At 53.9% G+C, this 15,182-nt stretch overlaps 1 protein-coding gene across 1 annotated transcript; it reads right to left on the minus strand.

The window, feature by feature from the left end:
* Window positions 1–2,458: 2,458 nt before the first annotated feature.
* MVK (mevalonate kinase) lies at window positions 2,459–15,181 on the minus strand. Its single transcript, XM_051785504.1, has 10 exons — window positions 15,070–15,181; window positions 14,674–14,821; window positions 13,571–13,718; window positions 12,345–12,500; window positions 9,373–9,476; window positions 8,516–8,561; window positions 7,617–7,707; window positions 7,094–7,210; window positions 4,235–4,388; window positions 2,459–3,932 (listed from the first exon to the last, which is right to left on the minus strand). Exons 1-10 carry the CDS (start codon window positions 15,145–15,147, stop codon window positions 3,781–3,783), a joined length of 1,194 nt encoding a protein of 397 aa, XP_051641464.1. The 5' UTR covers window positions 15,148–15,181; the 3' UTR covers window positions 2,459–3,780.
* Window position 15,182: the final 1 nt, after the last annotated feature.

Here is a 15,182-nt window from a genome sequence, read left to right on the forward strand (position 1 = left end):
TGTTGATTTGTTGTGCACTGACATTTTGACAACTAGTTCTCAATTTGTCTGTCGTAGTTAGGCAACAACAAAGCAGACGGTAATACTTAACTTTCAAAACCTTCAGCGTGCAGGGAGGGGAGGGTGGGGGGGGGGAGATGGGGGGGACGGGCTCCCCCAGGCCCCTGTGTGTTGGTGCTGAGCCCCGGGAATGGGCGAGCCCCGAAATCCCCAGGGACAGGTGGCAGAGGGGACAGGGAGCCCGTCTGCAGCGGGAGATGAAGATCTACAAATTGCCCTTGAAATGACTGTGATGGGAGTCTTGACTTGTCCTGGGGGCACCCCCAGCCCCAGGGGGACCCCCCCAGACACCCCAAGCCCTCCAGGCTCCCTATGCAGAGCCCAGGACACAGCTCTGAGCCCTTCCAGCCTTCCGGGGGTCCCCTGGTCCCACTCCCCCACCCTGATCCCAGCAGGGACCCTGGGAGTGTCAGGGAGCCCTGAGGGTCCCCAGCAGCCCCCCACCCCTCCGTGGCTGCGCGCTGACATTTCCTCTCTCTCCCTGACCCTGTTTCTGCTCTCTCCGTGCTCTCCAATAATGTCACTGCCTCCTCAGCATCTATTCACCGGAGCAGAAAGAAGCCACTGCTGACATGGAGTGAAAACAAACAATAATAATACCATCTGTGCCTGGCAGGGGCCAGGCAGGGAGCAGTGGGGTCCTGGGTCAGGGGGACATGTGCTGGGGGGCACAGGAGCCCTCTGGGGTGGTGGGAGACACTCCAAGGGCGAGGCTGCCCCGTGCACTGGCTGCGAAGGAAAAGGAAGGTATTTTTACACAAAGTGTTTTCCTTTTGGTGCCAAGAAACACCAGTGACCCCCCAGCTCTCAAGGGGCCCCCACACTTGCCCTCAGCAGCCTGTCCAGGATGGCCAGTGTGCTCCCAATTCCTCAATCCTTTAGGATGGAGCACATCTTCCCCTCCCCGTTCCTGCGCTGGCTATTAGAGGCAAACCCAGGCTCGTTAGTCTTTCTGCAAAGCTCATAATGTGAAAAATGAAGCTTGAGAAAAATTAGCCAAATTACCAGGCTAATCCTTCAGCAGCAATCGCTGCTCCACTGCACATCCATAACGTGGGAGCGGCTGGAGCGCACGGCTGTGGGGTGGCTGGGAGAGGAGGGATGATCCGTGGGGAGAACACGCTCCACGGGGCTTGGGCTGGGCTCCAGTTCTGCTCCCAAAGCAGCAAAGTGCAGGAGAGAGGCGGCTGTGCCTCCTGCTGCATCCCCTGTGTCCCTGTGAGGCATCATTCCCATGGGAGCAGCTGCTCCTGCTGCCCATGGCTGATGAGGGGCAGGAATGGGGTCCCTGTACCCCAGATCTCAAGGAATCACAGGAGGTGATTGCAAGTTGTTGCAAATGAAGGGGTGATTCCCTTGTAGAAGTTGGGATACATTCCAGACATCCCTGGGTTATCCCAGTGGGTGTATGAGGCCCCTGAGAAGCCTCTGATGGAGCTGGCAAAGGAGGAATTTGGAAAGGAGGGAACGGGCACTCCCGTGCTCACAGATGGATGTGAAATCTGTGCTTACTTCCAACAGACTGGGACTGGCTCCAGGTGCTGATTTCAGCAGTTCTGGTCCCTGTGGCACAGGGAAGGCAGAGCCCCAGTGTTGGTGTGGGCAGGGTCCTGCTGGCAGTGCCACCCTGGCTCAGGGCTCTTCCCACAGCAGAGTCCCACAGACCTCAGCCCAGGGCATCCTCCTGTCCCCCACAGTGCCACACCCATCCCTGGCCTGGGAACATCCCCCACTTCCACTGCAGCAGGGAGCAGAGTGAGATGAGCAAACCTGGAGGAAACAAACCTGCAGAGGTGGCTGGTTCAGGCTGGACATCAGGAAGAATTCCCTCATGGAAAGGGTGGTCAGGCTTTGGAAGCAGCTGCCCAGGGAGGTAGTGGAGTCCCCACCCCTGGAGGTGTACGAGGAACACTGGACATGGCACTCAGTGCTCTAGTCTGGTGACAAGGAGGGGGCCAGTCAAGGGCTGGACTTGATGATCTTGGAGGTCTTTTCCAAGCTCAGTGATCCTGGGATTCTGTGAGTTCCCTCTCCATTCTCTCCCCCAGCCCTCGCTCCAGGGAAGGCAGTTAATGAGGCTCAGCCCCTGACGTGCTGTTTAGAAGCGAGTTTTACCCGTGCTGGATTTGGCATTTCTTTGTGCCAACCCTCACAAAGTACAGACACATGTAAGTGGTTAAAGTCAACACGCTCCCAGATACTCACATTGATTACACTGTATTAGAAAATAGTAAATTATTTATCAGCCTTTCTGACTTGTGATTAGTGTAAAGCCGTTCTTGGATGCAAATTGGAATTGTAATTAGACATGTAGAAAGCCAGCATCTGAGACCTGCTCTCCTGAAGCAGTGTAAGGTACTGTTTTCCTTTTGTACCCAGAATAATTATCAAAGAACACTTTGCACATAAAAAACCCATCAATTTATTAAAACCAGAGACAGTTTTACATGTGATCAGGGAATTAAAGCTGGTCACCATGATGCTGGGAGCTTAGAGCCAGAACATCTCAGGTTCTCACAGTTGCTTTTGTTACACCTGGGCTGGAAGGGGAAGGCAAGTTCCAACACCTCTGTCAATTCATTACTCAGTTTTAAATGAAGCAATTCTTGAGCAGAGATGCACTTAAAAACCCACTTAAAAAACCCACCCCAGACAAAGAGAACAATGATAAAACTCCTTTGGCAGGTACAGCAGAGACCACAGTCACTCAGAGTCAGCTCATGGCTCCCAGAGACTCCGGCTTCAGCCACTTCCCTGCCAATTCCCTTCTGTTCCGTGGCACAACTCATTAAAATTTCAGGAGTAAAAAAATCCATTTACATTTGTGTAATAAGTCTAAATGCATTTAGGTTTTAGAGTTTGCCAACTGCAACTTATGGTGAGCTTTTGAGGACGTGGTTTGGGTTTCTTTCCCCTACTTAATTACATCAAAGTAAACCCAACACCAGGCAGGGTCAGGGACGTGCTGGTTTATGACTGAAGCGTGAGAGAACAGTTATTAAAAGCAGAAATTTTAAGCCTGCCCTTGCCTGGAGTTGCCCTCTTTGCAGGTGACAGGTGCTGTTTGAGCCAGACCTTGAGTCTGTGAATAAAAACAGAGCCCGACTACAGCACTCTGCTTATCAGCCCAGGCAGAGATTATGGAAAAGAGTGAAAACTGATAATTTCACTGGAATTGTGCTCTATCTTGCATTTTAATTACCCAACTCTTAATTAGTAGCAGTAAGAGCCGTATTAAAGGTTTCCTCTCTACTGTGGAGTCCAGAAGAAACAGAGATCTGAGCGTCAACCCTCAGCTGCCAAGATGCTCGTCACCCAAAAATGTCAAAGCACATCCACCTTGCCAGCCCCCTCCACGGGACACCAGGGAGGAAGGAGACACCACATGCATCTGAAGCAGCAAAGCATCATTATCCTGCTGGAATCCAGCCAAGCCCCTCTCCTCCTGCCCCTTGGGATTAGCAGAGCAGTTGAGAAAGTAAATTCAAACCAGGATTTTGAGAGCCTGGGTCAAACCCACACCTCATCCAAGAGCAGGCAGGTGCTCCTGGGTCCCCATGGCAGCCCCCAGTCCCAGTGACAGCAGGCTGAAAATTGCCTCCACATCCATGTGTAGAGGCCCTCAGTGACACAGGAGAGTGGGGAAGAAGTTTCCAGGCATCCAGGCACACAAAGCTCCGAGCTTTGGTGCCAAGGGCTCTTCTTGCCAGAGGCAGCAGCTTAACTCTGGGAGAGCATGTGCAGCACTTGGGTGTTCAGAGAGGAGAGGGAGTGCAGGGTCACCCCGGGGGCCCCAATCTTGGTCTCCCAGCATTCAAATCCACAGGCACACAAGTCTTGCTTGGCTGCTTCCACGGCCAGCGGGGAGGTGTCTGCCAAGAGGAAGGCAAGAGCAGCCAGTGAGTCAGCTGGGCCACCACAGGGAGAGCAAAACAGGCCATGGCACCTTTAAACACATGGCCCCTGGCACGGGGCCAGTGCCCTCAGGGCCTGACACACATAAATGAATGCCCTGAACTGCCCCTGGATGACACACTGCAACCCCCCACCCCGTACATCCCACCCCATCCTGCCACAGCCACACCAGGGCTGGCAGTGATCCCTCTGCCCCCAAAGCTGAGCCCCCCAGGGCCGTGGGGAACGGGGGAGGATGCCCAGGGTGGCAGTCACTGACCTGGTGGCAGCAGGGTGATGGCACAGCCGCCCCCGCCAGCCCCGGTCAGTTTGCTGTGCAGCCCGTGGGACGCTGTCACCTGGCACAGCCTGTCCAGGGACGGGTGGCCAACCCCCAGTACGTTCAAGTGGTGTTGGTTTATGTCAAAGAATTCCTAAAAGCAACCACACAGAGATGAGGTGAGCACATGTGGAGACAGAAGGGTCTTTACAGAAGAGGCAGAGAGGCGCAGGGGAGCTGCTCTACCTTCCAACCATCCCGTTTCTGCCAGAAATTTACCCACCAGCACCAGGCAACAAGGTTAGGACAGAGTCTGAGCCTTGGGCTGCTCATCTGTCCCTGTCCCCCTCACACATTGTAGAGTGACAAGGGTACAACAGCTCCTGGACCTCCTGAGAAAACCCTGATCACTGCAAGCTGCCAGCAGACATTTATTGCAGAGCTCTGTGATGCCTCCTGACTCCTTTCCTCTCCCTGTCACACGAGTGTTGAGCAGGAGGCTGTGCAAGGCCGCGGGAAGGGCACTGAGCCAGCATCTCTCATTCCTGGCTGTCCCCCTGCCCTGCCCTGCCATCCACCCAGCAGAGCTAAATCCAGGGACTTCTGACACGACTGAGGCACCACTGCAGAGGCCACACGAAGGCACCTCCCCTTGCTTGCTTGGGGCAGCACTTCTCCTCCTCATGGGCAGGGCCTGGGCCGGGAGCCAAGGGGCCTCTTGGTAGCTCCACACTGGGAATCTGGCACCCAGCTCGAGTGGGGTCGACAGAGTCCTTCCCTCAGGAGCAGCACAGGCCACCCTGTGAATGCACCCCCACCCTCCTGGCAGTGCTGTGAGTGCAGCCCTGCCTGCTGCCCCAGCCAGGCACAGACCTGCTGCTCCAGAGAGCTGCCCCAGCAGCCCCAAGGGATGGAAAACACCACAGAGCTGGGAGTTACAGCTTCTCTCCTCCCAGTACAACAGGTGATGGATTCAGGAACAGAGGGAAGGGCTTGGCCTGTGCTCAGAGTAAGTCTGGAGCAGGGGCAGGAGCCGACACTGGACCCCAGGTACCACAGGGCCATCATAGCTCATCAGCACCAGCAGCAGAGGTTGTTCTCAGCAACACCACTCTGACACCCCAACTCCACCACCTCCAAGGTACGTGGTGGCTGCTCCCAGAGGCTGTCACAAGCCAGGGGACACAGGACCAGTCCCAGAAAGGCTCCCTAACAGCAGCCCTGTGTTCCCTCCTCCAGCCAGTGGCCAAAGCTCTTACCTGTCTGCGGCTCACAGTGAGCCAGGAGGGATGCACAGGGAACACAGGGGCACATCACCCTCTCTCAGCTCCACACAGGTCTCCTGCCAACACTACAAGGAGGGGACAGTGCAGGAATAATCCCTCTTCCCCTTCCAGAGCATTTCTGTCCTGTTTAAAGAACAGCAGGGAGAGGAAGGAGCCAGCAGCACACAGAGCACAACCATCACCCTTCTCGGCTGGGCTGGACACACGTCCATCCAGAGGCCTCTTTACATGCCTGAGTGAGGGCACAGCACTGTCTGTGATGATCCAAGACACCTGTCATCTCCTGATCCAAAATCTGCCAGGAATCAGATGACAGCTTATGACACACTAGACTAGTTCGATGGGTCTAATACAGCACCGGCCAGAACAGCACATTTCAGAAACAGCCAAAAATATATATTTTTATATATATGCTGCATATAATCAGCTGGGCCTCTGAGGGCTCTTCAAGCACAAGACAAAACAACAGATTCAAGACGGGAACCTGCCCACTGCAGAGCTGCTTCCCGGGTGTGGGACACAAGGATGCTTTGGCATCTTCCATGTGAGGATCTCAGAGCACAACTCAAATTATCCCCCCTCTTCCCTGTGCCCCAATACTTGCAACAGCCTGAGGACATGGAATTAAGGAGAAGAGCGGTGTGAAGCTGTGCTGTGAACAGACTCCAGACCTCCCCCAGTTGATGCCAGCTCAGTCCACCCTGATGGGTACAGGATCCCACCACCCTCTTGTTGCAAAGGGAGCAGGACTTTGCCACGAATCCCACAGGAGACCCCTCACAGCTGCGGAGGGAACAACCCACCAGCAAGAGCAAGGACGAGTAGAGTCCTCACAGAAGAGATCCAGATGCCAACAAAGATCTGCCTTGCTGGTACCAAGTGGCTCCTGACTGTCCAGGTTGGCTCCCAGGGCCAGGCCAGGTTTGGCTCAGCTGGGACACACATCCCTCCCCCGGGCGCTGGGGATCAGCATTACAGCACTCTCAGCACTTCTTCCACTCGGAAGCGTGTTCCTCCCCCCCAGCAGCCTCTTCTCTGTGAGCAAAGCCAAGACAAACAGATCTTTGTGTGCACCTCGTGCATCACTGTCAGGTCAGCTCTGGGCACAGCTCTGTCTGTCGTTCTCCGGAGCCAGGACGAGCGCAGGGCACTGGGAGCTGGCTCAGAACCAGCCCATCACAAACCAGTGGCTCTGGGCTCCTGCTCCTCACTCCAGCCCTGGCTGTGACAGAGCAGTTGCTTCACAGTGACTGCCAGAGCAAGCACGGCTGGCCCATGGCACAGACATCACAATTCTGAGGGAAGGGAAACCAACCCTCCAGAGCCACAGGTCCACAGAGCCCCAGGCTCACTACCCCCATTCCCACCCATAGCTGTGGAGAGGCAGCAGCAGCATTTTGTGTCTCCTGGCTCCAGGAAGGGCATTAAAAGCAGCACACACAGACCACGGCTTCGCTCGGAACTGAACATTTCCTGCCATCGCATTTTTTTTCTCAGACCTAATGTTCTTTAAATGACATTTTGATGTTCAACAGCAGCAGTGTCTAAAAATACTGGCGAACAAGCCCCTTACCTCCAGCACAGGGTAGTACTCTGGTGATGGATTTGCAGGCATCTCTTCCAGAACACTTTGGCACTCCTGAGAAATGGCATCGATGGAGTCCAGCACCGGGTTCATTATTGCAGGGAACTGAGAAGGGGGGAAGGAAGAGGTGAGACACTGGCCTTCCAAAGCACTGGGATGAAACCAGTCCCAGTCTCTCTGAGCTGGGCAATTCCTCACCCCATTTGGGGCTACTCATTCACAGAGCACCCCACTGCAAGGCAGTGCTGCTCCTGCCTGCAGAAAATGGAGGAAGAGAGGGGAAGGCCAGAGGAATGAACTGTTCTTTCTCAAACTGGTGATTTTTGTGGCAAGCCCTGTTAATGCTGGAGAAAAGGAGGAGATGAGCTGAACCCCCATTCCCAGGCAGCCGGGTTTTAGGCAGTAGATAGGAATGCAGTGACCACAGGATGAATCTCCCAAAAGATCACTGTGGGAGCTACAGTCCCACATGAGGGTTATCTCCATGCCCACAACCACACAGGTGCTGCACCTTCAGGATCTTCTCCTTGACCCCAGCCACCAGGACCTTGGTGCTTCGAGGGACTTTTGTGTTGGTCAGCAAGATCCTCAGTGTGGGCACCCTGAAAGCAACAGGAGACAGAGAATCCCAGAGCGGTTTGGGTTGGAAGGGACCTTAAAGCCCATCTCATTCCAAGCCCCTGCCATGGGCAGAGAACATCTCCTGGCCTCTTTCCTTCACAGTCCCCAAGGCTCATTCTGCCTCAAAAGGCCTCCCAAAATAAGGAGACCCATTAGTTTTACGAAACTTAAGCAGGTGCTTTAGTGCTGGGTTCAGGCTTTTTCCTCTTGGATACAAGGAACAACTGTACTAGTACTATAAATAGGACTGTAATGTATTTACTGAAATCCATGGTTTTCAAGCAAAATTTTTCCTTTGAAATCCTCTCCATGAGGGTAGCCAGCAGTGGCCATTAACTGCTAATAGAGCAATTTCATGCACTGTGAAAGATTTTAATGGAGTCAGATTATCCTTGGCTGGCAGGAGGCAGAGGGAACACGCAGGACCCAGATTTCTCTCTGCCAGTGGGTTTTCCCCCCACCAGGTAAGCACAAAGTTTCCCCTCCCCACAATGTCATTTGCTGCCAGGAGCAGATCCATTCCTGCTGCCCATAATGCCATGAAATTAATATTGATCCTCTGTGCTGTGTTCATCTAATGTCAGATAATGACCAAACGTTTCATTGTCCCCCCCCATCTACCCCAAACCAAGGCAACACTCAGGCTGCCCACTCCCCAAATGTGGCTGCAAAGCCCTTCCCACGCTCCAGCCACCTCCCATCATCCTTATACCCACAACACCCACCCAGAGCCTCCCTGACATGTTCCACCCACCGTGTGTGAGGGTTATTTTTAAACTCCAATATTACCTCTTTAATGGTGTGATTTTTCCTGCTTGGTATCTCAGGGCTCCACCTAAAGTAAAATACATGTATTGTCTCAGCACAGGGCGAGTGCAGAGATAACACAGGAGCTCTTTCATCCTCAGAACCTCACCCAGAGCCTGTGACAGTAATTGCAAGAAACACCAGCTAAATGAACCATGTTCTCCAGCAGCACGAATGTGCCTCACCCTGCTGCCTTAATGAGAGGGTCTGGCCGAATGTAGTTAACCCAGGGCCCTTCCCTTTGCTCTCCTCTACTCTGGGATCACATCAAATAATTTTTTAAAAGGCAAAGAGTTTGGCCAGCAGTAAATCTTCCCTGAAAAAAACCAGAATCCAGCAGCGCTTCCCTGGGGCAGAGCCAAGCACAAGGACTTCCATGGACTGAATGGGTGAGCAGCCATCCTTCAGCATGGAATTTCATTGTCCAGAAGGAATGTCTCACTTGGCTCCTACCCTCACAGAGGCACTGCGATTAGGTCTCATTAGAAAGATTATTAACAGTCTCCAAGGACACTTTCAAAACACTGGGAAGTCTCTGCTAATTGAAACTAAATGACAGCTGTCCAACTGCATTTTCTCCAGCATTATCCCTGGGACGGGATTAGGCTTCTTTGTTCCTTCCAGAATGTTTAAAATATCAGTTATTTGTGGTGGGGTCTCTGCCCCACAGCACCTGCCTGGGGGACACAGAGCCCTGGTGTTCCTGCAGCCAGTCCCCAACATCCCAGCTGGCTCCAGTCCCAGCTCACAGATGGGGTAAACTGAAGGATTCCCTCTGCTCTGAACAAAACAGGGCTCTGGATTTGGGAGTTTCTGTGGGGAGCAGCAAACACACCTACCCCAGGTACCAACAGCATTATCCACACCCGATGGATTGCCATGGATCACCCGCTCCCCTTGGAAGGCCCAGCTGTTAATCAACGTCAGCTCTTCTTCTGTCCACCTGGAAGGCAAGAAAATGACCCCAACACACAATTACCCCAGGCCAGCGTGAGGGAGGGAGCAGATTCAGGGAGATCAAATTTAACAGGATGCAAGTCCAAACCCATCCCCACCTCACCAAACACATTGGAAAGGCTGAGGGAGTTGGGATTGTTCAGCCTGGAAAAGAGAAACTAATAATTGTGGCCTTCCAGGACCTGAAGTGGCCAGAAGAAACATGTAGAGAGACCATATACAATGTTCAGGAGTGACAGGACAAGGAGAATGGCTTCCCACTGCCAGAGGGCAGGGTTAGATGGGATACTGCAAAGGAATCCTTCCCTGTGAGGGTGGTGAGGCCCTGGCACAGGTTGCCCAGAGAAGCTGTGGCCGCCCCATCCCTGGAAGTGTCCAAGGCCAGGGATGGACAGGGCTTGGAGCAACCTGGGACAGTGGAAGGTGTCCCTGCCCATGGCAGGGGAGTGGGATGAGATGATCTTTGAGGTCTCTTCCCACCCAAACCATGCCATGATTCTCTGATCTTGGTGTGAGATCCTGCTCACCAACAGGCAGGACAGTGCACGTACAGGAGCAGAGGGTAAGAACAGAATGGTAAAAGCTGCATTTCAGATGTGCAACTTCAGGCCCTGCTCACCAGCTGCTCAGTTGCACAGCCTCCCAAAATTGGAGTGTATCAGTTCTAACTCCACCATCTCCAGCAAATACTTTGATTTTTGGGGATTAACTCCAAACACTTGAAGCTGTGCCAAGTGCTGGCCCAGGGAGCACAGAAGGGAAGCAGACACACATCCAGAAGGTGTTATCCTAAAAATTGCAAAAGCAGGTTTTCTGTCGTCTGAAAAGCAGTCACACAAACTGGTGAATGCTTTGGGAGTTTAAATGCTGGCACAGACTTTGGTGCTGGGTCAGACTCACAAGGATCAAGGCCCCTTACTGAACACACTAATTAGCGGGCTGCAGAAGCAGAAAAAAAGCAAAGACAGAGCTGCCACTTACAGAGCAATTGCTGGCTGTGACTTCAGAGATTTCTCCCCCACTGCCTCCCAAAACCCTACGGCTTCCCACACATCCCCTTCAGGACTCACCAGTCTCTCAAATCCACTTGTTCCCTCCACACTAAAGGATTCTGGCACCTCAAGGGAAACTCAACACCCACAGGGAGCCAGCTGAGCCTCCTGCACCCTGCAGGGACACATTTACCTCACGCAGGGACCCAAATCATGGAATGGTTTGGGTTGGGAGGGACCTTAAAGCTCATCTCATCCCACCTCCTGCCATGGGCAGGGACACCTTCCACCAGCCCAAGTTGCTCCAAGCCCTGTCCAGCCTGGCCTTAGACACTTGCAGGGATGGGGCAGCCACAGCTTCTCTGGGCAACCTGTGCCAGGGCCTGATCACCCTCACAGGAAGGAATTTCTCCCCAACATCCCATCTAAACATACTCTCAGTTTGAGCACAGAGACACACTTCTGATGCTCCTTGCACACCACAAGCCTGCTCTACAGTCCATTCAACAGGTCTTTAGAGTAAAACAGGTATTCCATGCTGGAGCACAAGCACAAATACAGATTTTGGAAAAGCCTCACAGAGTCTTGCAAGGCAAGGCAGAAGTTCCAAGAGCCACCTGCTGTGTGGAAGCTGTTTCCCTTCACTCCCGCTTCCCCGGGCTTCAGTTGAACGTCTTTATCCATCTCCACACACCTTGCATCCCACTTGCCAGTACTTAATCTGTGGAGCACTCAGAGAACAGCTCCCAACACCACAACTCCCAGACAGGAGCGAGGTTTGCTGTAAACCACTTGTTTTTAATCCTCTTTGAGAGGCTGCGATTCCTCCCGACACAGGAGCCATTATATCACGCTGTTCTTTTCTTGCCATGTTAAGCAAAAACCCTCTGAAGTCTGACACCCCCATCTCTCACTCTCCCCTCTGCGTGCCAGCTGCAAGGAAGGAATTATGCTGGATCCACGCTGCAGCCAAGGGAATGAATGAAGACATCCTGGCTGCTCTGAGTGGAGCTGCCCTTTCAGTTCTCAGTGTGGGAGATTTGCCCAAGCACAGGGGACAAACTGCTCCCTCCAAGAACCTCTTTCTGGGTCTGCAAATTCTGGTTTAGAAGCAGAACACAGTCAGACCCCCCCACTGCAGTCTCACTCTCATCCCACACCAAATACAGCCAGAAAAGGCTGCACCTGGCACAGGGAGCACAAGGAAGTTCTGACCCCCCCTCCAGCTGTGGCACACAGCTTCAAACAGAGCCTTCTCTCACACAGGGCACAGCACACCAGGCCTCCAGGGCTGAGCTCCAAGGGCAGAAGGAAAAAAACTCTCTTTCACCAGCCACTGATAAAGGGGAAAGACAGGCAGGAGATCAGGAGGAAACGCAGCACGCACAGAAAAAAAAAAAATCCATGGGAAATACAGAAAACCCAGAATAGATCCTGGAGGACTCAAAGCAAAACCTGGAAGATGCTCAGAGACAACAGAGGAAATTGAGGTTAAAAAAATTCAGCACATTAAAGTGTGTGTTTTATTTGCTTGGAAAAAAATCAAGTTTTTTTTTTCCTCTGTTTAACTATGTGTATGTGACACCAGACAAGGGAAATGAGACGAGTTTTATACATCTCTGCATCCAGCTGTTTCTATCAGGAGAAGTGAATGATAAATGTGGTTTCAGGTCAGGGCTCTGGGACAGGGTTGGGAACACTAGGGAGAGACAGGAAATGGGCTCAGGGTGCCACTGCTGTGGTCACAGCCAAGAGAGAGCAGGAGAGGTGGTAGTGCCAGAATTCCTGGAGGTAAAAGGAAAGATGGGGCACAGGGAGCAGAGCTGTGGATGCCAGGCAGGGAGGCTTCCCCAGTTCCTTACCTGGCTGTGGAGTCTCCCTCCTGCAGCGGGCAGGAGATGGCCCCACACACCATGAGCAGGGCAGCAGCCAAGCACACGGCATAGGCAGCACTGGAGCCCAGCCCTGCTCCCGTGGGCAGCTCCGACCACACCAGGATGTCCACACTTGGAACGTCCCTGGAACACAGACACACAGGAATGACACAACCACCCCAAATTCCACCATGAGACAACATTATACAGAGGCAAGAGGCCAAACGGGACTGACTGGAGGGAAAGCTGGTTGAAAACTGACAACATCAGCACACACATCTGACACACAGGGGCTTCAGGAGGGCTCATTGCCCAGTGGAGTGGCCTAGCTAAGCCTGAGACAAAGCCTTGCTGAGCTGGATCCATGACTGGCACAGCTTGTCAGGCTGACAGCAGGGACAGCACTTGGTAACTAAATACTTGAGCAGCATCACAAAGAGCCCCTTCAAAGATCGCTGTGAACGTGATTTTAAACATATTTCTAAATAAAGCGTAAATACCCCAAATCTGTAATTGTAGTTACATCCCACTGGAGCAATGGGCTGATGGGAAGACGGAATATGGACACATCTCTGTCCCTCTGTTCCACTGAGCACACCTGGCTTGTACTACAGACCCCAAATTGAAACCCTGGAGCTTTTCCCTGTGGGTGAGTGTCAGAACTCTGTACTGCTGGTCTCAGAGCTGTGACAGCTCCAGGGCCACCAGTGAGCAACTCCCAGACTGCAGGGCCAGCCACGATGCAGCTGCACTTCCCAGCTCTTTAACCCTTGGTTTCTTTGATGTGAATACTGAAGTTGGGCTCTGACTTGGTTTCTAAAAGCCAACAGGGCTGTATCAGACTGACCACCTGCCCAGTCACACCAAGAGCATCAATGGTGCCGGGCAAATTTGGAAACTGGAACAGCCCTGAGTTGGGAGGAGCTGCCAGCTGGAGGGAGGGATGTCTCTGTTGTGACTGTGGGATGAACTGCTCTGATTTCAGCCCCTTGATGCCTAAATGAAAGCAGGCAATTTCCAACCCACCTGCCCAGGGCACCCACCCACCATCTCAGCTCTCAAGTCTCCTGAGGGCCCAGAGCCCAAATGCAGTGAGACTCCTTGTAATTCCTTATTTTGCCCAGAGGATTTGTTTTCTCCCCATGACTTCGTAGCAGCAACTAATGGTGAACAACACCCAACAGGTTTATTTTGGGGCAGGAGAAGAGCCTTACCCATACTTAGCTGAAATAGCCAGGCACATGTACAGGAAGGCAAGGGTAGCAAGGCTATCAGGACCTGTGGCTTCAGCAGCAATTCCAGCAAACTCCCTCAGTGCATCCAGCTGCTCTAGGCTGGGGGACTTAGACTCCTCAAAGTCAGCTATGGAAGCAAGCAGGGGAGAATTTAAACACTTAGAAACCAGGGAATTGTTCAACTGAAAGCAATATTTACAACACCTTCTGTTACAGTAGGCAGAAACAGGTGGAGCCGATTTTAGGTTCTACCTCAGGGTTCATGATAAAAATCAAAGCAAATTCTCCCCCAGCCACTCCGAAATCCAAGTGTTTCCACCTGCAAATGTCTCCTTGGCTACACTTCCCAGTGATCACTATGGAGAACTAGGGAAGTAACAAACTGTTCATTAAAGAACATGGATTCTGGAACTGGGATATTCTAGGGCTCTATCCAGTACAAGATGTTGCAGAAATTCCAGTGAAGGCTGGTGTGGGGCAGAGAGGCAGGAAACGGGCCCCCTTATCCCTGCCTTCCTCAGGAGCCCAGCTCTGACCAGCTCCAGAGAGGCTCCTTTTTGGCCCCCCATGTATCACACCCCTGGACATAGTCCCTGCCTGGATCCTGCCTGTGTTCCAACACCGCCTGAGCTACAACAGCACAGGAACAGGTCCCTGGGAGCCTGAAACAGGAGGGGACAGGCACTGAAGGGGGCACACACATACACCTGAGCACCGGGGGGGTCAAATGGAGGGAGGGTGCGGGGACAGGTCAGCAAAGCACACACACCAAGCAGGGTCAGAGACAGCGAGGGAAACACTGCAAATAACCCCGTGAGGGGTCCCAGCACAGTCAGCACACGGGGGGTTCCTGCCCCATGGAGGGGTCCCAGCACTGTCATCCCATGGGGCATCTGCATGGCTACCTCATGGGGGGGTCCCTGCATTGTTGCCTCACGGGGGTCCCACCACAGTCACCCCACGGGCGTTCCTGCACGATCATCCCACAGGGGGTCCCAGCAGGGTCACCTCACAGAGGGTCCCACCGAGCAGCAGCGAGGGCCTCTCACCCCGCCCGGGCAGCGCTTCCCCCCCAGCCTTGCCTGCGATCCGGCCCCGCAGGGCCCGCAGCACGGGGGTGTCCCAGCTCCTCTGGACGCCGACCCCGGGCAGACAGACCCGAAGCCGGCCCTCGGCCCCGGGCCGCAGCCGCAGGAACGTCCGCAGGTCCAGCGCCACGGCCAGGGCCACCTGCGGGGGGAGAGTGGAGGTCATGGGGGGTCGGGCAGCGCTCACCGAGACGGGCACCCCTGACCCTGCCCGGCACCACAGCCTAGAACTCAGCACCCCTCACCCTGCCCGGTTCCCCTCCTCTTGTCCGGGTCCCCTTCACCTTCACCAGCCCCAGCCCCAGCCCCAGCCCCCGCTCCTACTCTCACCCCCACCCTGCCGTACCCTCTGAGCTCCCCCAGCCCCCTCACCCCGCCCGTCCCCCTCACCTTGCCGTGCACCACCGCGTGCTCCCCGTGCACAATCACCTTGCCCGGCGCCGACACCACCAGACCCCGTTCCCACATCGCCGCCACCTTACGGCCCACGCCGACTGACAGCC

The sequence above is a fragment of the Manacus candei genome, unplaced genomic scaffold (genome assembly GCF_025592945.1).
Source record: "Manacus candei isolate 608988 ecotype Guabito, Panama unplaced genomic scaffold, ASM2559294v1 h1tg000020l, whole genome shotgun sequence".
Lineage (NCBI taxonomy): Eukaryota > Metazoa > Chordata > Aves > Passeriformes > Pipridae > Manacus > Manacus candei.